This window comes from Takifugu rubripes, chromosome 14 (assembly GCF_901000725.2).
Source record: "Takifugu rubripes chromosome 14, fTakRub1.2, whole genome shotgun sequence".
NCBI lineage: Eukaryota > Metazoa > Chordata > Actinopteri > Tetraodontiformes > Tetraodontidae > Takifugu > Takifugu rubripes.
Window position 1 is genome coordinate 3,294,973 of NC_042298.1, and position 21,327 is coordinate 3,316,299.

The window sequence follows — 21,327 nt, forward strand, 5'->3', positions numbered from 1 at the left end:
CACACACACACAAGCAGCTGACATGAATAAGGGCATAAAACACACACAAAGGGAGGTTTACTTCAAAACAATTCTGTTTATTCCAGAAAATCTTCAATTTTAGAATATGGTAGTTTCAAAGAGGTACATTCAGCTTCGAGGTTTTGGAGTGTTGAGGCCGGAGCTCCTAAAGGACAGGAGGTGGACAGTGTCCTGCTGCGCCACACAGGGGTTGCTGAGGTGAGGCGTGCACCTCCTTCGGCAGCACCCGCGGTTACAGAGCCTCGTATTTCTTTTCTTTTTTCTTTTTTTTTTTAAATATATATTAAATTTTCTTACAAAAGTCATTTGGAAAAAGAAAACGTTGCATTAAAAATACAATTCAGTTATTTTCCTGACAGGCAACACATTAGACTCCAATATACTTTGCTTTAGCTCTGAAAATAGCAACTCTGATGTCAGTTAAAGGTTTTATTTTTTTTCTTTTGGATAGCAAAGCAGGCAGCCTCCCTTGGGTTTGTTCGTGCAACCGCACAGTTTTACACAGGAACATTTGGAGGTTGGAAAAGGTGTAACTGGTTCAGTGGTTGACTGTGTGTGTACTCCAGAGGCTGCCTGGCTTTGCCTTCCACAACAATCAAATGGGAATGGCACAGGCTCGTATCACAGCTGGAGTGACAGAACTCAACGGGCACAAAGCTGACTGCACAGTCGGAAAAGGTTTTCATGTCAAGAAAATATAGCTGTGAATAAAAGTACCCATACCCATAAATATGCCAACCGGACAACATGCTCATGAAGAAAAGAAAGAACAGATCTGTATCAAAATTTAACAGGATAATTATGGCGTGTTTATATGGAATGTATGAAGCACAGCAAGACAAGGTCTAATCTGTAAGATTTAGCAGCACAAGTGGAATCCTTCTCTTTAATCTAGCTCCTTGAAACGCACCATCGCCCGCAGCTCCGCGGTCCTGGGGGGTTCCGTTTACTTCATCGCTAAGTGCTACTAGATCTCACAAAGTAGACCTTTAAAGGACGGAATCAGAAGCCCAAAGCGTACTCTGGTTGCTCTGTTTGTCAGAGAGGAAAGGGAACTGAGAGCCTCACAGTGGTTTTAACCGTGCTGCCTCCGCAATAGTTTGTTCACACTCACATCACTGCCTGAGACAGATTATGCAAAAGGTCAAAGGTCATAAACCTCATTCAGGATTTAGTGCATCTGTGACTGTGTGTGATTATTGGGTCTAATCTATCTATGTGTGTGTGTGTGTGCTCAGGCATATATTCAGTCGCTCTACGGGTTCCTTGATAACGCACGACGAGAACATCATCAAGGTTGTAGTAATCCTGTTTTTATGGCACACAGGCGTTTCTTTTGATCCAGCTGCATGCACTCATGCACCAAATGGGCACAGCAACCTGATGTCCTTCAAGTCACACTAATGTGGACACAATGTTTGATTATGGGCTGCTTTTTTTTTTTTTTTTTGGCTTTGAGCAGATCATAGATCTTCAAGCTATATACAGTAAAGCATATATATTAAAATTCTCATCTTTAACAGACACTTAAAACAATCTGAGGTTGGAAAGTGCCACGTGTCAGAATAATCCCAACAACTCTAACTTCACATCCACACTTTTTGGACTGAGTGATAACATGAGCTTCAGTAACCACTTAAAACTTTTGAAAAATGTATAATAATAATAATAAAAGAACAGCTTTTGAAAAGAAAACCGACACACCTGAAACCTGCTCTAACAGTCTAGATGTCACTCTCAAAGAAACTAAATTCATCAGCAACCTTTTTTTTTTTTTTTGCAGTCGGACCTCCTGGGCGAGCAACACAAGATAACCATTTGTATATTTATCACTGGAAAGGCCCGTTATATTAAAACACTAAACTTGAAAACAACATGAACAGGAGCCTTGCGCTTGAGTTCCATTTATACTTCTTACATGCAAGTGAACATGTCACAACTGCGTGTTAAAACGCCGCAGTTGAACAGAGCTACTGACAAGGCAGCTGTGTATGCATTCATTTGTAAGCTGGTATTAGACAGGAGGAGGAGAAAAGGACAACTCATGCTTCTCATCTGAGCAGATAGTAGAAAAGTGATGCACAGCACTGCTCTGCAGGCATGTGTGAGGAGTTAGGAGCTGTTTGCACTGAGAAAAGGAAGGACTGAGCATTGTGACACACCCCAGGAGATCTCAAAGTCTGTATATTTATCCTCTCGCCCTCTGATTCTTCTGCTTGGATCATGTGTGACTGGACACAGCTGTGACCCAACTAGGCCGCACATGACCCCGGCTGATGTGCAACCCTGTTGAATCCTCGCAGGTTTTCATTCCCGAAGTTGCAGGTTCTTGTAGGACAGAGGTGTTACAGCAGCAACCTGCAAAAACAAAAGAAGTAATTATTTCACAGCCTCGACATTTTGACGAGGGAGAGACGCGTTAATCATCAATAGGCGTTGATTGAGCACAAGTGTTAGAGCAAAAATGACACCGTCCCAGCCACCATGTACAAGCCGAATTAAGAAAGACGACGTTCATTTCAGTTTCATCAGACAAGTTCAGCAGGGAAACTGAACACAGAGGTGTCTCGCTGGAGTTTACCTGGACGGTGGCAGCAGGCGATCCTCCGACAGCTATCAGGAAAATAGAAAAGCAGGTTAAACTAAGAAAGCTGTTGTTAAAAAGCCCGGTGCTATCACATAGTGCTGACCCTGGTCAACCGTGATGTGGAAAGTGACACATTTGCTATAGACCTACTGACAGGGGGGTGGACAAAAAAATAAACAGGTAATAAAGAAAGCGCCAATAAAGGCATAGAGGGGCCTCTCATGATATACTCACCATGACAACAGAGATGGGTGCAACACTCTTGGATTTGAGGGATTATAGTTGCAACCAAATAAAAACATGGATCGAAATCCCCTCTACTACTCCAGGAGTTCCCTCCATGTTTCAGTCAACCAAATGACACAAACAGCCATCATCTCTGCCATGTCTTCTATACACCCTACTGTAAAAACTACAGTTTTGCTGGCGTGTGTGTTTATTACTCAGTGGCCACATGTCTATTGACAAGTACACTATGGCTTCAACCATATAAGATCAGATTAATTTTTGTTGTTTCCATTTTTTAAGATGGTAACGAGATGGAAACAGGAAGGATGTTATAGAAGACAGAACTTTCTCAGCACTAATCTTTACTATTTATGATCAGAAGGCTGTTTTTCATCTGGGTCATGGGTCAATCACATAGTATTATATATAATGATCTCATTGAGATGCTTTTAGTCATTTTGTTGTCTCCCCGCTGTAAGTACTGCAGTTATGTTCATTCACATCCAGTCAACGTCACAACATGCAATGAGGAAACACTCAAAAAAGCTTCTGTTAAAAGGTTCAAAAAAATGAGACAACACACACATGATCACACATGCGCACAAGATGTACACCACAGAAACAGAAGCATGAGGCACAAACCCGCTGACTCCACAGACACGCACACACTTAAAGAACTAAACCAGAGCAAACTGCCAGCGACACCTTCACACTGATATTAAAACATCCAAAAATGTTCAACTCAGCAAATATACATGCAAAAGACAAGAGAAGACAGGCTTTGAGCCTTTAAGCCTTAGAAATGTGTCTACCTGCCCCATTTGACCCTTTTTAACTTAAAATGAAGCTTATGTGTTACAAGGAAAAGGTGCATCACTTCAGCCAGCCAAGTTGAGTTTAGGGATGAAGAGAACACCCGTTGTTGTGTTGACCAGGGCCTGTATGGTGATAAGCCTTTGATTTGGTGCTTAGGAGTTAGGGAGCAGAGCTGCGGGAGCTGGCTGTGGAGCTAGACTTTGATTGGCTTGAACAGCCTGCATTTGGGCTGGTACCTGTTTAAATGACAGTACTGGACTCATCTGAAAGGGGTCTCATGAGCAGAGGCCTGGCTGAAGACCGAGGAGACCGCTGGCCCCCCACGCTTGAGCGACCCAGCTTCCGCTAGAAGCAAGAGACACCAAAGACATCACCAGTCTGACAAACACATTCATACCCTGCCTTTCCATCTCACACACGCGCGCACACACACACACACACACACAAAATGCAAGTGGGCTGTGGGATTTGAGGTGACAATCCAGGGTGACACTGTTGAATTAAGCTTCATGCTGCTGAGTTTTGCTGTGACATCACCTGACCTGACATGCGAAGGAAGCAGGCAGTGGAGCAGCGCAGAGAGCTGGAAGACGCTGACAATTGAACACACAAGAATGCAAGACACATTTTGTTTTCAGCAGGTGCACAGTGGGCCGCACGCACAGTGAAATGGGATCACTTAGTCCAACATTCCAGTCACTTTTATGTTCTGAATAGAAAAAAACTGATTTCAGCATTGAAGGAGAGGGCTGTTTTCTGTTATCTAATTTGTGTAGCTGGGTGTGGACAGTGAGCCTCCAAAATGCTACCGAGTTACTCCAGTTAATGAAGGAATGTAACAGTGAGAGAGGACAGAACAGGCTGGGGACGAGCAAGACTGGCAGACACTGAACATCCGCTGGAAGAGACTAAAATCTGCAAGCTGACAAAAGGGAAGAGAGACCTCAGTCACTCCACGAGAAGCTGTGAGTGCTAGTGGTCTGCGACAGCATGAAGATAGTTGAGGTCCCCGAGGAAGGAAGGCGGCGTTTCATCTTTAGGAAAGCAGGAGGGAAAGGAAGAGGAGAAGCAATAGCAGGAAGAGAAAGAGCAAGAAGAAAGTGTTAAAGAGAAGCTCTGTTAGGCATATTTGATAGCTACAATATAAAAAGCAAGAAGAGCAGCCAACAAACACTTTAAGGGTTGCACTCTTACTCATCAGACCTGTGAAAAACATATGGAGCCGTTTAGTAATGCGCTCATTAACAGGTGCTGTGGACATGACAATTCTGATTAAAACTTTAGATAAAATCCCAAATATTTCATTCATTTCTAAGTCAACACTGACGTAAAAGCCTCTCAGGTGTCCCTTGCCCACATATTTTGGCAACAGATATGTCCTTCAATGACAACATTCCAACCTCAGGGAAAACACGTTCATGAATAGCGTCACCCAGACAGAGCGAACGTGACCGTATGCTTGTGTGCTCGGGTTTGTTTTTGGTCTCTACCTGTCGGGCATGTGGTCCACGGGGTCTGCGGAACACCACGATGAGAATTTCTGGCAGCAGGCTGAGCAGAATGAGCAAGATGATGACCAGCCAGGCAGACACCGAGCTCAGCATGTTAGCAAAAACAAAGTACAAGCGCTGCTGCCTCAGGAAAGGCCTGCATCACAGAGAACACTTCATTAGAGCAAAAAACCCACTAAAGTAACAGATCAGCTGCTGTGACAACTTGTCAAACCATATTATTCCACCCCAGAAGAAGCTGAAAAACACGTAAAAAGCCAGGGATCCCCAGATAACGAAATGGTTGATCCATGTCCAGTGCCGCGTGTCCAGAGCGAGCTAGAAAGAGACAGATGACATCAAAAACACGTTATAATCTGCATCATCACTGCACTGGAACGGAAACATGCCTGCTCATACAGCTCATGTGACCCCTGTTCTAATGACACGTGTCAAAACATTTACCTTCAGCGTCACAGTGAAGACAAGAACAGTGAAGATGATGGTTCCATATGACCAGTTCCCAAAAACCTGTCGACAGTACGTAAATGAGCAACGACCCCGACAGAAGCAATAACGTCACACAATCCTTCCTGAAGAGTTCTCAGTCAAACCTGGCCATTGTCCTGGAGTGCTGGGTTACTGAACAGACATCGGACACCAAAGAAGAAGAGTAAACCATGGAAGACTCCCAATAAAGTCCAGTACAGGAACGGTCGCCATCGTAACATTGCATTCTTTCCAATCTGTCTGTGGAAGGGGTGTGAAAGATGAGTTATTTTGTGCTTGCGTGTCATGTTAACTATGAAAGACTGCAAGTTTTATTCCGTTAAAAAACCCAGTCACACCTAAATGCCATGTAGTCATTTATGGGAGTAGCAATTTATGGACTTTTGTGACTTAATGGTTTTGAGTATTTTCTAGATGTACCTATAGAGAGTTGAATTATCCAGGAGATAGTTGATAGAGATGTGCTGCTCCAGGAGGCTGTAAGCCAGGATGGGCATAGAGGTGAAGCAGATGTTGTACATCGTCAGATAGGCTGCATCATACAGGGGCTGGGGGGCAGGAGTAAAGGGTAAAACCATGGTAAGGAGGAGGAGGAGGAGGGGGTCTTACCACAAACAGGACAAGACTCACACCATCAACACAAGCTGGCTAATATACACTTTAAATGTCTTTTATGGTTAAGTTGAAATACTCCACCAAGTGCTTGACAATTCCGAAAATCGATTATTCTTAATGGAGAAAATTACAATTTCATGATATTAACTTTACATGTAAACGTAACTGACTTTTATCACTGCAACAGTGGAATATAACAAGCATAGCTCAAACAACCCAGGGCAAAAAGGCAGGGAAAACCAGGGGAGAGAGTTTGGTATTCAAGAGGACAAAACACTGTTGATAAAAAGACACCGATTCCTTTTATGTTCACAACATATGTGAACATTACAACAGGCCCGAGGGCACAACTCACTTGCTGAGAATAGCCACAGAAGAACTGGTATAAAAACTGAGGTAAGATGAAGCAGAGGTTCTGTTGGAAGAGAGAAAGAGCGAGTGAGCAAGGTCATGGTAATACGTGATGTTTGAATCTGTAATGTAGGTACATAAGATGAATCAATATCTCTACCTTGTAAAAGAAATACTGCACCAGGTGTGCGATGCGAACATAATAGAGATGCCCATGAGCCAATAAAAGCTTTTTAAGGTGTTTAAGTTTGGGGATGGCGTAATCGCTGTTCCTCACTGCCTGACGACCTTCTTTACCCTTGATACCTGAAATAACCATGATTGGGGTCACACACACTTACAAATGCAGCCTCATCCTCAGTTGGTGTAACCTCGAGCTTCTACTTACCAATGCCAACATGAGCTTCCAGAATCATGCTGACATCATTGGCACCATCCCCAACAGAAAGGGTGATCGGGCTGCCTTTGGAGTTCTTCACCATTCTTACGATCTAAACCAAGCCAGAGAAAAGGAACTAAAGTTTTCCACCTCTGAATAGATATGAACACTTTCACTTGTCCGTTAAATAACTATTCATCATTTTGACCTGTGCTTTCTGTAGGGGAGCCATGCGGCAGCAGAGAACAGTTGTGCAGTTTTGACAGATCTGCAAGAACAGGTTCTTATAGCGGCTTGCATTCGATTCCGAGGATGAGTTCAGCACCATCGACAGCGTGGCTCCATCTATGATAAAACCATAATCCTGGCCTGTTGAAGACCAGCTCCTTTGGAAGAAAATTTCACTTTAGAGTTGAGCATCACCTCATAACCCTAATGTACACACTCATATAGTGTAATGGCTGACCTGCTGACTCCGCCCTTAAATGGAGCTGCATCCTGCACTGCTTTCTTGTGGTATTCAAGCAAGAGCTCATGCAGCCGCTCCTCCCTCCTCCTCTCTCCATTCTCCAGAGTACGAACTGTCAGCTCCAACAGCTCGGTATTTCTCTGAAAGAGCCTACAGGCGTAACATGTGGACTTTGCCGTCTCCATCTTGTCCCCTGTGAGGACCCAGACCTTAATGCCTGCCCCCTGCAGCGCCTCCATTGTCTCTGCTGCCTGCTCTTGAAGACTAGATGCAAATGAATACAATATTAACCAACCACCAGAACAGGGAACAATGTGAAAGTCTCAACTTTATCAACCACAAGATGGCAGTATAAGCCAACAATAAGGATTTGAATTTGGGGAAAAATTCTAGCTCTTTCCTGTTGAATAAAATAGTCACGCTTGACAAACTATAACCAAACATTTGATCAGTAGAGCAAAAATCCTGTAAAAAAAGCAGGAGGTCTGAAGTGACTAGTAAGCAACCACGACTACGACACTTCAGTAAAAATGTTTAGACATGTTTGATGTTTTCTAGCATATATAGTACTCAACATAATTGACGATTTCTTCAATCTGGAAGAGCAACTTCACAAAATGCAAAACAAAACCGGATGAAGCCTGATGACCCACCGATCCTCTACAGCTGTGGCTCCTATTAGACTCATCCCAGTCTCCACCTGGTTGTAAACAGCCGTGAGCTTCTCTTCTCTGTCCTGCAGAGCCAGTCTAGCTTCTCGCAACTGCGCATCTGCCTGGGCATACTCGTCTGCACTGAGAATTTTGTAGGCCACACACAGTGTACGGTATCCTTCCTGAACAGAGGGCCCAAAAAAGCTAAAATTAGTGTTGACACTAAGCACAAAGCAGTTCTAATATGCTAGATATAATTCACAGAAACACTATAAATTGCATTGTCACTCACTGTTGCGTTACGCTCCACGTGCATGCAGATCTTTTCGACTTCCTCTGGTCTGACACGGGGAAAGATGGAAGAGTCTGCTCCTTTACAGAAAAGCAGTGTATCACCTGGACACAGAGCAGCACAGACTTGGTGAGTGCTGGAGGTCAATACTAATGTGACCAGAAAAAGATTCAATGAAGCAGACATTGATCTCAAGCTCACCTGATTTAGACCTGACTATTACACTCATTCGCCTTCGAACGGGATCAAAGTTCAAAACGTGAAGGAGTTCGTACCTTAGGAGGCAGAAAAATAACGAGATGAGTCTGAATACGTAGTCACCAGATGTTGTAAACTGTGCTTTAACTTCTAAAAACAGGTATTTTTCAGGTAATTAATCACTGGTGGATCGACGGTGTAATAGGCACTTCTGTAGGAAAGCTAAATCATATCTATATTTTCCATATTTGTTTTACAGTTCATGTTTCAGGATTCAGTCTGCCATTCTAAATGTTTGTAAATACTGGCTAGTCTCTTTGAGGCATATACAGTATATATTTTATCTTACCCTAATATAAAGAGTAAAGAAGTAGCTCCTCAAATTGTGTTTTTAGAAACAATAGCTTTAATATAGTCTTTGCAAAGGTAGAATTGATACGCTATTAATGATAGCAGACAACTGCACAGGCTCTCTTTTCTGTATGGTTTTTATTACTATCAAAAAATTAAACTGTGGGAAATAAGTGTTTTTGTGGGCGTACAATGTCAGGGATGGTACAAAAGGATGGCTGTAACAAACCATAAGGTGATTTAACCGACTTACTTCTCAATGTCATTATTGTTGTTGAGAATTTTCATGGTTTTACTTTCAAGACCGAGAAACGTAAAGCCGTACCTACAGGCGGAGACAAACACCACAGAGCAGATAAACGTGTCATTGTTTGAAGTAGCTGAACACAATCCCCTCAAACTCAGCTCAACTCTTGTCATGACGGGACACAATTTACCTCATGGCCCCTTTCACCAGCGCCACCTCATCAGGTGAGGAGGCTATAAAGCCTCTCTGTTCCTGTTGTGGTTGGCCCACATTCCCATCTGAAATTATGCCATCCACTTGGTCAACCACATTCTCCTGGCTTTGATCCTGCTCTGTTGACTCCTTCACTTGGACCGTGTGGCAGAGGCACAGCGCGCGCAAGAACAGCTCCTCCCTCTCCTAAAGAGAGGGTTAGAAAATCAAGAGATAACAAATCGCCATTTAATTGTCAATAAACAGCTATAAATGGACAGTAAACTAATTTACATCCTCACTTGTAGCTGAATACAGTAGCTCAAGATTAGATATTGATTGACAACTATTTGCCTTGATTAACTCTTTATCAGGAGCTACAAGTACAAGTAAAAGTCAACTGTATCAGGTGTTCACGTCAAGAGCACACCTACTACATGTTGAGAGCTTATGCTAACATGTTAAGGAGACTGTTTTACGGGTGACCTACGCTGGGTCTTCCTGAGCACTGAGCTATGTAATGGCCATATGTTGCTGACTGTGACTTCTGCAACAGATGGAGGAACACCATAACACACACCTTGCCAGCTTTCTGCTGCAGTTTGTTCACGGGTCCGTCTGTGACGCAGAATCCGTCCAACTCTGAGTTTGCATCCTGGGACTTGTACTGGAAGCCGTCGATGCAGCACTCTATGAACTCCATGTTATTCTGAGTGAGAGTGCCCGTCTTGTCTGTGAAGACGTACTCGACCTGCAGGCAGTGTGATAAAAATACGTGGCAGTCTCTTTCAAACCCATAAAAATTCCATCTGCCATTTAACAGCCCCCAACAAGATGATGAGGCAATTACTCCTAAAGAACAGCACCACATTAATCAGTTTAATGAACCATTCCAATAAACCTTCAATTTAAATAATCATCTAGCAAACCAATTGTGACTGATCTATACCAGCAGTTTGAGTTATATGTGCCATAAGAAACATAAAGAGGACTTCATAAAAAAGCTAAATGAAAGAATAATGCATGAATAATGACTGGATTAATTGCATCCATGTGCCTGACCTGTCCCAGCTCCTCATTAAGATCCGAAGTGTTGACCAGTGCCCCCTCCTTGATTTCGGGGTCAAAGAAATCCCTGTCCCAAGCAATAAAAAAGGATCCAAAAAACTTCTGCATCTCAACTGTCACATACATGGAGACCGGAATGATGAAGTTGAAGAGTACCATGAATGACAGGAAGTCTGTGAATACCTTGAGGTACTGATGGACAAAATAAGATCACAGGCACATAGTCTTAGGGTCGTGTCATGAACCGGGAAAGTGCGCAACCTTGCTGGCATGTTAACAATGAGCTACATAATCACCCAGTTGCTGTTCTTCTCTCTCTCTGTTTTCTCATTGTACCATGGCTCATCCTGTCCAGGGGTGCTCTGCCAAACATACTTTAGCGTAGTGCACACTAATGCCTTGCTCACCAGGATGCAAAGGTAAACAAGGAGAAAGGCATTGATAGACCTGAAGGGATAAACAACATTTAATGGGCAATAAAAATCAGTATATGAACCTTTCTTCTTCACCATTTGCTGGTAACTTACTTTTCAACTGCAGACCGCTTCTGTGACTTGCCCTGATAGTTGAGAGCCATCTTTGTCTCCATGCCGGTGTAAATTGCAACGCCTTGGAAACGGGAGATGGTAGATAAAGGGTTAGCCTTTTCAGTGTAGATCTACCTTCAACATTAAATGCTCCCAAAATGAAGTCACTGCCATTTAACTTACCACAGATTTTCTGAGTATTCTTTAAAGTGGCCCCTTTCAGCAAAAGGTTTTCTGGACCCAAAGACCTGCAACATCACATCGTCAGACCAAACAATTTAACCACAGTGAAGACCAACACAAATGTGTGCTTTAGACATGGAAGAGGGGGACTGGAATCCACGCTGTATTGCAAGTTGAAGCTAGTACTCTATGTTCTTGGGAGGAACTGCTGGCATGGCTGTTACAAAACACTGATAAATGTCCGTGGGAGTGCTTAGAAGCTGAAAAGATGCCAGCCTGTTATGTTTTTGAGCTTCACTGCAACGAGCGATCAATGGATTAATGATTTGGTGGACACAAATGCTTGAGCGATTGTGGGTTGATTTGGTTTTCAATTAAGGCTGAGATATTTATGCACGAGTGCTCTCACCTCACTACAGGCTCTTGATCGTTTTTATCGATGTGCATACGGCCAACAAACCTAAGAGAAAATGGCACACAGGCAATTTGTAAATGTAAAACAGGAATATATAATTTTACTTATTCTTTTTTTACTCAACAAGTGTATGCACAGTCTGATATAGTTAACAGTGTTCATTTGTCACAGTTTGATATCTGGATAAAAGGTACAATTTCTACTCCTTTCCCTGAGAGGCAGCTGAAAGACTTATGCTGACTGAGCCAAAAACACTGTTGATAACAGCACATCCAGCTTACCAACAGGAACGAAAAACAAAATGCCTAAGGAAGTTATTCGTCATTATTAGGCTGTTTTAAGGTCATCCAATTCAGAAGAAGTTAGACTAGTTGCATAGCTGTGGTGTTAAGTTGTTGGGGCCTCGTGTTGAAAGCCTACTTATAAAGGTCAGGTTGAGGTTGTTCACACTCGATGGTGGCGTTGAGAGATTCCAGATCCTTCTCTGTGTCTGGTACTGTATAGTGTGTCTGTGAGAGAGGACGAGATACCATAAGCATCAACTGGCCCAGGGCAACTGATAATTTTAGCTTTTCTCTATTACTGTTTTTTCCTCTCCAAAGGACAGAATGATAACAACCTTTGAATCTAATATCTCACATTTATGGTTGTGAACAATGTTATTTTTGTTGTCACACAGTTCTATAAGGTCTCCAACACTGACACAAAACCATTGAGCTTTACTGAAAATGAACAATTCAAGGAGGCTTTACTTTGTGGTTGGACTCTCCGTCTAAGCTTGCTGTGGTGACAAAGCATGTGTTGTCTTCTCTGGTTGAATGCAGGAGTATTAAATCACAGGGAAAGGTCTCATCTTCAATCACCTCCACAATATCTCCAACCTGTTTACAGAAATACAGCCAAACAGATTGTTTTCCTTGAGCTGAGGTATCAGAACATTATGTAAAAGGTGAACAGATGCAGAGATCTAAACAATCACAGCTTTAAATAAATTTTCCATCAGGGAACATGTCAAAGGAAACTGTGCATCAGAGCCAAATTCCTCTCGCTCTGTAGTGTTTAATCTGTCAACTGTTGTCTATTTAAAGATATGATCTTAACAGAGCAGTTATGAGTGTGCCTGCTGCACACTTTAATTTGCTGCTATGCCATCTATGGGCAAAAAAACCTACCAATATATTTAACCTAGTTTAAGCCGTTACCGCCTGAAAGTAATTTACACCAAACACTATTAACTATGCCCTATATAACACTATAGCATTATTGGAGCACCCCGTACGTCTTCATGCACAGCTTAAATGAGCCAAGCTCGATAATCGACTTTGGCGTCTCATCGGAATTTGGTCCTTGTCCCAGTTTATTTGCAACGGAGAAAATCAAATAACTGGCGTCCTTCTCCTCAACCCTAGGGGGTAGTTATGAATCTTTTTGACAGGTTACTATGGCCCCTTTCCAGTTTAACCTATTAGGTGAAATAATAAACAACTGGAGTCATGCGGCAGAAACAACAGGAAGATGGATAATAATACAGCTTTGTTCATCTGGACGTCTGTTCCATTTGTGCAGATAAGCTGCACACTGTGACACCGTTAGCTCCAATTAAAACGTGTACAGGCCGTAGGAAACCCATTTCCAATCGCATAATCTGGGTGTCTTAATCAGACTTATTCAGACTAATGTGTTTACATGCTGTTGCCTTGTCCAGTTCTAGGCTGATTAAGGCAGTCATTTATTCTTGTCAAGTGCCATGTAAATGTACTGACTGAGCTGTGCTTGTGTCCCTACATAACACACCTATATGAAAGATCATAAATTACGTCACAGCAGTGTTCCCGGCCATGCACACAGTGTTACCTTAATCTTCTCACTATCCTTCCGGATCCTTCGACCACCCTCCAGCAGAGTCACTGGGTACTTATTCACCTCATTGTCGGCCTTGTGTCTCAGCCAGTCCTCATATCCCTGTGGTAATATAAGCACATCAGACACGGACGGAAAATCTAAGAGTAAGAGCGCGACAATACTTGGATCGTAATTGGCGTAACTCGCTTATAGTGAGCCGACTCCCAGACAGAATGGGATGGAGTGACTAGTTAAGTGACGCGGAGGAAATTATGCCAGGCAGAAGGAAGCGGGCATCATGCCACAGTCGACCAGTTTAACCACAAATTTCACCTGAGCCCGACTAATGGAGCCAGGCAGACTAGCTCGCTGTCCCACTTCAAAGCTTGGCTGAACTATCAGAGCATCCCCTCGTGTTTCCCGGGAAAATCCACCCACCAGCGTGTGCTCCAACCCCCAGCAGGGAACTAAATGAAAGTCTACAATAATAAACCTGAAACATGGACACAAAGGAACAGAAAGAAAGACATTGCTTTTGATGATTTCTGTCTCTAAAGAAAAGGGTTTGCCCTCTCTCTCTCTCTCTCTCTCTCTCCAGTAGATCACTCTACATGAGAGCCCATTTTGTCTTCTCCCCAATAAGAATCCACCAACAGAGTATATTATTACATACCCAGAGAGAGCATTAGTCACATACACAAAACACAGCAAGGCATGGGAAATATTTTATGCCAACCACGGAACCAGAGACCGGGTTGATGGAATGCATCGAGAGCAACAAAGGCGTGAAGAAACCATAGCGTAAAATCATTCATTAGTGTGATTAGTGTCTTACCTGCTTAATAGCAGTTACTGTAATCACAAAAAATAAAGGCAGGCCACTGGTGACAGGGCTGGTCGGGGTGTCTACTATCACCTAATGAAGAGAGGGAAGGAAGAAATGTTAAATCTAAACACAAAAAACACTGCCTGCTAACTGACCAGCTTCTAATTAAATTCTTTATATAACTACAAAGTGGTTTGTGGTGAGACAGATTCTTTTAAGTGCCATCCTTGCAGCACATGGTGTGTTGGCCTTCCATGAGATGTTTCCACTGCCCCCCCCCCCCCAATCATCCTTCACCAAAGGACAGACAAGACTGAATTATGATGTGGATAAACTCCCTTTGTTATTCTGATGGCCATTCATATGTGTTCACATAATCCCACACGAGTGGTTCAGGAGCAGCGCCTGATCAACGCCTCCAGTTAAACCTCTGGAAAACAAACGGTCTTGTGTTTAAACAAAAATAAGATTTACTTTGGTATTTCTGATCCTTTAATACTGCAGATCCCTCTCCCCACGTTGGAATGTTAGTTCGTGTATACCAAGAGTTTTTTTAATTGAGAAAGGCACCAGCTTATATAAGAAATTAATTTCTGTCAGTTTCATAAAAAGGTTGAATTAGACTTTCCAGTTGTAAAAAATGCAACTCCTATGATTGGTTATAATGTCTTAATTCATCGAGCTGATCAATGATGTCATTGTTAATTTAGTGATTTCTCCAGTTTTGGAGACGGACAACAATACGATCGACAGCAGTTTTTTTTAAATCTTGATTGTGTCGGATAAATAGGAACGTAAAAATAATTCAATTATATTAAATTAATTAACAGTCATTAAGTTGTTGTGACCAGTATTTCTGATTTTGGTTTGTCTTGATTGAACTTTGAACTTATATCTGGCCACTCTTGACTGTCTTCTAGACATCATTGGTGCTTAATGTTTTCACCTGTCAGTATAAGAAAAAAATGTGAAAAACTGGCAGGAAATACTTAAAAATACATTTTTAATTTTGTACACAATGGTTTGCAGTAAATGAACAAGTTATTTAATTGGACAAATGGCCCCTTGCATGATCAGACTGTCGTCATTATCAGTTTATTTAACCTCACTAACGAGTGATTGGTCCCAGAATTGTGTAAAGCCTCAGTTGAATCACCACAGAAAATAAAATCAAACAGGAGAATGATGGAGCAAGATGTCATCATGATGCAGCAGCCACAAAAATACTTTAAAAACCCTTACAGCTATTGACAATTTAAGTGAATGTTTTTTTGACAAATCTAATGTGCGTATTATATACTAGCGTCTATAAAAGATATTTGACTATAAAGGAAAGGCTCATGATCACCACCAATGCCTCTATAATGCGTATTATATATAGAAGGAGGAGTAGATGTGAGGTGTGATCAACTGCAGCTGGTGTTGAGGTTCTGGGCTGATGTCAAAGCTGCAGTCAAGCAGTTCAAAATCCTTCATCTGTGTCAGTTCCCAGGGTACCGATGTCTTGGGCCATATCCCCTCATGCTCCCAATCACTCTCTCCCTCTGTCCCTCTCTCAGAACTCTATTCCCATTTGATCACATTCCAGAAAAGGCATGCAGCGCTATTTATAGCAGAGTGGTGCTTTTTTATCCGCCTGTGTCTATTTGTAGTGCACTGAAGTACAGAGGGCTTCCTGCCTGCTGACGTCAGCAGTGCAGGGCTGCAGAGGGATGGCTGGAATGTGGGAGAGGAAAGGAAAAAGAGAGGCAGACAGAAAGAAATTGAATGATACAAAAGGGGATAGGGCTGAAGGATGCGCGACGAAGGCAACGGGTAATGCTTCTGCATAAAAGCTTTGGAGAAAGGTGACAAGGTTTATTTCTGTCTGCAGCAGCAGCAAATTGAGAGAAAAATTCTCTCATCCTCTCCTGTGATGGAACTGCAGATTGAAAAGGGAAACCTGAGTTGTTAGGATAAAGAGCCCCTGAAGAAGTTGGATTAATGGATGAATGCCAGTCACGCTGCGGTTTCAGCACACACCACAGGCGAATCCAGGACACCCGCCGAGGCAAGCGTCACAAATGCTCAAATATTCTATGCTGTTTACATCACAGAGAATTCCTGTGTGTTCTTTTGAGTGATTCCGCCCTGTTCGGTGGTTTACTCTTTGCCCCGGGTCTCTTCATACCAGCTCAAAATGGCTCCAAAAACCCAGGAACTTTGATCTGACAACCAATCAAAGACTACCCAACAACAAGTGCATGTGTAAAATTTATAGCACTGAAAGATAAACGCTCCTTGGGATCTGCTGCAGTTATTTATGACAGTGGCACATGCTTATATCTCAGTTTGGAACAGTCATTCGGTCTATGTGCATCTAAAGGAAGCACCCCCACCCTTCTGTAGACCCATCACCAGCACCTGTTTACACTCAAGGGCAAACAGCCATCATAGTTTATGTTACTGCTAAAAGGGAACAAGATTAGTTTCCATGGATCAACAGGAGATGATAGAAGAGCAAAAGTATCTTTGGCTGCGAGTCGTCACGGTCCAGGCGGGGGTGAGGAGAGGTCACTTTGAAGCACAGAGCACAGTTGAGGTTTTAAGCTCGTCCCATTAAAATCGGAAAAATACCCTGGAGCAGTTCACACATCCTATCACCACATCTGCACCAACCACATTCAGTACTTTACTGGTCACTCTCATTCTCATGCAGAGGAAGTGGATGCAATGTTGACTCTTGATAGACCCAACATGTATTAACACTGATAATGTTCTGCTCACCTGTACCAGGAAGATGATGAGGAAGTAGAAATTGGCGATTCGTCTAAACTGCTCAAACAAATTCTTTGGTAGAAAGTTCCAAACTGTATACTGTGAAGATGAAAATAAATGAACGTTAATGAGGAAAAAAAACAGCATGACACTCTCATATTGCTTTATTTATCAACTGTTTTTCCCTTGTTCAGACTTGATATTTTGAGGTCTAATAAGGGAGGTCAATGACAGCCTTGGCAAGAGTAGGAAGATCAGTGGCATTGAATATTACACAGATACATAACACGCAGCCTTGTTCATGTATTCTGCCTGAACTATGAAGGGAGAATGAAAGGCAACTTCAGAAGCCTGGAGGCTCTGTTCTCTACTGCTGAGGGAGGCTGTCCTTGGGGGAACGTCAGGTATTCCATTGATTTAGATAAGTGATTTATCTCCTTAATTTGGCTACCCTTGAATGCCAATTAGATATCAAGATGATTTCTCCGTGTTTTACTCCTTTAAAAAAAAAAAAAAAAAAAGATTGTGGCATCTGATACCAAGAGAAGTAATGCTTTTGCCTTATTAAATATATTTCAACATTTCAGAAAAAGACAATGCTGACGAGGTTATACCACAAAGGATTGTGTCGAATTGCAAGTATTCGCACATACGCACCGATATGCGTGCACAGAAAAGGCAATAAAGCGTATTTTATGACGGGGAGTGTTTGAATAAGAATGGTGCTGAAATGCAGCGGCAGCATAACGGCCCTTCTGACCGTGCCAGAGAGAAGTGTGAAAGAGAGGAAGTAATAACAAACAGGTGGTGGAGGCACTCAGAGGAGGTGGGGGTCTGGCGGTGTTGTGGAAACAGGAAGAGGCAATGTAACAGCAGAGTTACAGGCAAGAGTGGAGGGATTGGGGGACTTAAACTCTACAACCTGGGTAATTAAATGCCGTTTACCCTAACATACTGCCCGAACCCATTGATTGGCCAATCCCCAGAAGAACCTCTGCGCAACTATAAATCCTGCCACCTCTCACGCCACGTCCTTCTCCCCATCCCTTTCACGCATAAGCTGCTCTGAGCCAACAGATGAGTGAGGGCAGGACAGAGAGGTTGGTTTCAGTAAGGGGAGGAGTAAACCGGTGCAATTTATCCAAGTCCAGTGGGAAAAGATGGAACTGCTCTCACTACCAGGCATTAATAGCAGCGGACTTCACACTGGATTTCACTGCGCTCCCATGACAGCCAAATAATCACCTTCCACTGGGACCAAAGACAAGTATGTGCAGAGACAGTTCAGAGGAATAAAGCAGGGACGACGCAGAAACGTTCCACGATCCTGAAGGCAGGTGAAACATACAGTATAATGGAGAGGAGTCCAGGGATAAAGCGCCAGAGGGCTGGGAAATAAGGATGGGAATTGCTGGAAGTCCCTTGAAAAGATGCCAAGCTCAGTATTCCAGAATGAATGTGATATTTAAACATGTCTTTCTACCATCTACTGTAATAATTAGTAATCCCCTTTGATTTTTTTTTTATATCAAAATGGAAACACCATGTTCATGAATATGTTTTCACGGCCCTGACAGGCTACGACAAGGTCAAAGACAAACTAAACTGGAATGTGCATGAATGTTTTGTTTTTCTTACCTTGGAGGACACGATCCTGTTATCACAGAATTTGGGCGGTATGAACGCCTCAGTGGCAGAACAGGAATGAGGGCCAACATAGATTGTTCTGCTGTCGACTCTTCTCTCATCACCACCAAGCTGGAAAACAACAGGGAGTGGGAAGGTGGGAGATAGCAAATGTTAACACAAAAGGGATTTTAACACAATCATTCATCATTACGAGTATATTGACATTAAATCCACCAGGTACGATGCGCAGAAACTTTATTCATTGAATCCTTACAGCACCGTGGAAACTGTATTGAGACACACAATGGACAACAAGCATTTCACAATCTTGTTCCCATTAGACAACTCTGAAATAAATTATATATATTTCCACCGATTTTAAAAATCTGGCCATCAAACATGATACTTTGCTGCCCTGTGAGGAATGCAAACAATAGATATCATTCTTTCTTTAGTCATGAAATGCGTGAATGACAGAAAGCTTTAATGTTGTGCAAATTAAGTGCAGTGATAGACCAACAGGCTGTGCAAAAAAACTGTGGCGCTACCAGTGGGACACATTCAAAAAGGACGTTTATTCTTTTGAATTGTGCAAATACAAACATGAAAGCATTATGTGCAAATGTGCATGTTCATTCAGTTCCATTGTTAACATTCAAGGAGCAGCGCTAATTTCCAAACCGGTGTCTCCACAGTTGTGACCTTTAAATTAGAATGACGCTTTCCTGAGTCCAGCTCCCCAACGTGCAGTTTCAGTCTCCTCACTAGGTCATGATTGCCCACATTTATTTCATGCCGACTGCCGCTGATTCCTTGAATGTAGCTCCTCCTGTACGATAACCTTGAGTGTGAGAAGAGCCGCATGCAGCTTCTGTCAGCTGGAGCTGTTCAGTAGTTACGCCCTCTTCCGTCGACTCTAGAACAGCTCAATCAAGGACGGAACATGGCGCCAGTGCCTTGTTCGGTACACATCTTCACTCATAAATTTCCCTGGAGGTCGAACAAATTCAATGATTTGGCATTAAAGGCTCAAGAGAAGTGGGGTGCTTCAACCATCACCAGTCAAGGGATGGCTATTGAAGGGATGGCCAAGGTCTCATAAAAGAGTGTCTTGTAGACACATTGGCTTTGAGCCAGGGTGGCATTCAATCCATAGTGAATAATGCATGTATGATGCATAATTCCTTTAGTTCATTACTTGTCCCTATTAACATCCAGCCTGGTCACAGCAGAGTTGGTGCACAGCCCATCTGGGACTGATAGAGCACCATAAGGAGCTGCTAAAGGAGGGCGTGGATATATCTTCTACCATTGTGTAGATAGGGCAGATTCTTCAATGCCTCTTTAGGAAGTCAGGCAATAGGCTGCTACTGTTGTTCAAGCATGGCATTGCAATAGCGGTTGGCACTATTGCCGAACAGCGAGGTTGCAGGTTTGATTCCCACTTACAACAGGCCTTTGTGGGTGTATGCTCTCTCCGCTCCTGCATGGGGCTGTGCAGGGCTCAGGGTTGGCCCGACTCTAAAACTCTTAAAGCATCAGTTGTTTGTTGTACCAGTAGCTTTTTCTGTACAAAAACATTCTCTTGTCTGTCAAGGAAGTCAGTAATACCTGATCAGCACCCCCACGTCATGACCTTAAAGTGCTGGCAAATTCTGAAGAGATGTTTGAGATGCAGCTGCGGTGCTGTAGTCCTAGTTGGGATACAGAGCATGTCACCAGGAATAAAGTCACAAGAACACGCTTGTGCTGGCTGCAAGTCTCTTCCATGACAGAAGCTTCAGAGCTCGCCATCCACATATACCGTGACGGGGTATTACTGTGTCTACGACATTCAACTCTTTGATGAGACGTTCCATGACAAAGGAAGAATCGTGCTGGAGGCATCGACCACACATTTGACAGATATGTGTATTTCTGCACTCCTTTGTAACAGGGCCTGTGCCACGCAGCCAAAGAGACGCATAAATGACTTTGTCTCTCATTGGCTTAGAGACAGGAAACTTGGCAATGCCATGAAACTCTTCCTTACAGACAAGGCATGGTGCTTTTGGTGTAAACAGAGAGACATTCATGGATGTAAGATCTTTACATTAGGCATTAGTACGATCCTTTAACAGGAGGCATGGCCTCTGCACAGCCTTTTTAAGATGTCTCCACGTTCAAGTTCAGCCCATCGTGGGCCTCTTCTTCAGCTTATTGAGACAGGCTTTCTGGACCACAAATGGTTCGCCATATCTGTCCTTTAGGACATATTAGGCACCTTCATAAGATTCTTCAGAGCACTGATAGAGGAATCCCTCTACAGCCTGACCAGCAACGTAGCTTATAGGTCGATGGGCAATACATAATAATCAGGTAGGTTAACGGTCAAACTTGTGATCCTCAATGGATCCCCAGTACAGGAAGGCGATTTAAAGTAAGCGAGCTTGGGATGGTTTCAGCAAAACTGGCTGCTGTGGCAGCTGGGCAGCCACTTCCTACCCCATTTCTGCTTGTATCCCTTTAATGTCTGGTGAACTTCTGCTTGTATTCGTTTTAACTTCTGCATAGACTTTGCTTACTACAATTTGAGGTTTTTGAAATGACAAGTTATCTATATCCTCAGCAAGAACACGCTGTATTTGAAAACAAAGATACACATTCATCAGAATCCAAAGTCATCCGCACTTCCCTTCTCT

The 21,327-nt window shown here is 42.9% G+C and overlaps 1 protein-coding gene across 7 annotated transcripts in view; it reads right to left on the minus strand.

Moving 5' to 3' along the window:
- Positions 1-56: 56 nt before the first annotated feature.
- Positions 57-21,327, minus strand: part of atp11c (ATPase phospholipid transporting 11C (ATP11C blood group)) — a 32,417-nt gene continuing 11,146 nt past the window's right edge. For 2 of the 7 annotated variants that reach the window (XM_029847056.1, XM_029847052.1), the window contains exons 2-31: positions 18,656-18,775; positions 17,027-17,116; positions 14,270-14,350; positions 13,447-13,554; positions 12,345-12,473; positions 12,013-12,101; positions 11,587-11,637; positions 11,178-11,242; positions 10,995-11,076; positions 10,764-10,914; positions 10,462-10,659; positions 9,980-10,150; positions 9,398-9,606; positions 9,214-9,285; positions 8,613-8,686; positions 8,412-8,515; positions 8,120-8,301; positions 7,464-7,730; positions 7,206-7,383; positions 7,007-7,109; positions 6,779-6,924; positions 6,623-6,682; positions 6,073-6,200; positions 5,757-5,892; positions 5,608-5,673; positions 5,378-5,481; positions 5,143-5,299; positions 3,889-3,997; positions 2,603-2,634; positions 57-2,379 (exon numbers count right to left, since the gene is read on the minus strand). In XM_029847056.1, coding sequence (XP_029702916.1) covers positions 3,893-3,997; positions 5,143-5,299; positions 5,378-5,481; positions 5,608-5,673; positions 5,757-5,892; positions 6,073-6,200; positions 6,623-6,682; positions 6,779-6,924; positions 7,007-7,109; positions 7,206-7,383; positions 7,464-7,730; positions 8,120-8,301; positions 8,412-8,515; positions 8,613-8,686; positions 9,214-9,285; positions 9,398-9,606; positions 9,980-10,150; positions 10,462-10,659; positions 10,764-10,914; positions 10,995-11,076; positions 11,178-11,242; positions 11,587-11,637; positions 12,013-12,101; positions 12,345-12,473; positions 13,447-13,554; positions 14,270-14,350; positions 17,027-17,116; positions 18,656-18,775 — 3,426 coding nt within the window. In that variant the 3' untranslated portion in view covers positions 57-2,379; positions 2,603-2,634; positions 3,889-3,892. Of the gene's footprint in view, positions 2,380-2,602; positions 2,635-3,888; positions 3,998-4,595; positions 4,687-5,142; positions 5,300-5,377; positions 5,482-5,607; positions 5,674-5,756; positions 5,893-6,072; positions 6,201-6,622; positions 6,683-6,778; positions 6,925-7,006; positions 7,110-7,205; positions 7,384-7,463; positions 7,731-8,119; positions 8,302-8,411; positions 8,516-8,612; positions 8,687-9,213; positions 9,286-9,397; positions 9,607-9,979; positions 10,151-10,461; positions 10,660-10,763; positions 10,915-10,994; positions 11,077-11,177; positions 11,243-11,586; positions 11,638-12,012; positions 12,102-12,344; positions 12,474-13,446; positions 13,555-14,269; positions 14,351-17,026; positions 17,117-18,655; positions 18,776-21,327 lie in introns of those variants that run through there. The other 5 variants (XM_029847054.1, XR_003890724.1, XM_029847058.1 and 2 more) reach the window with 5 other exon arrangements.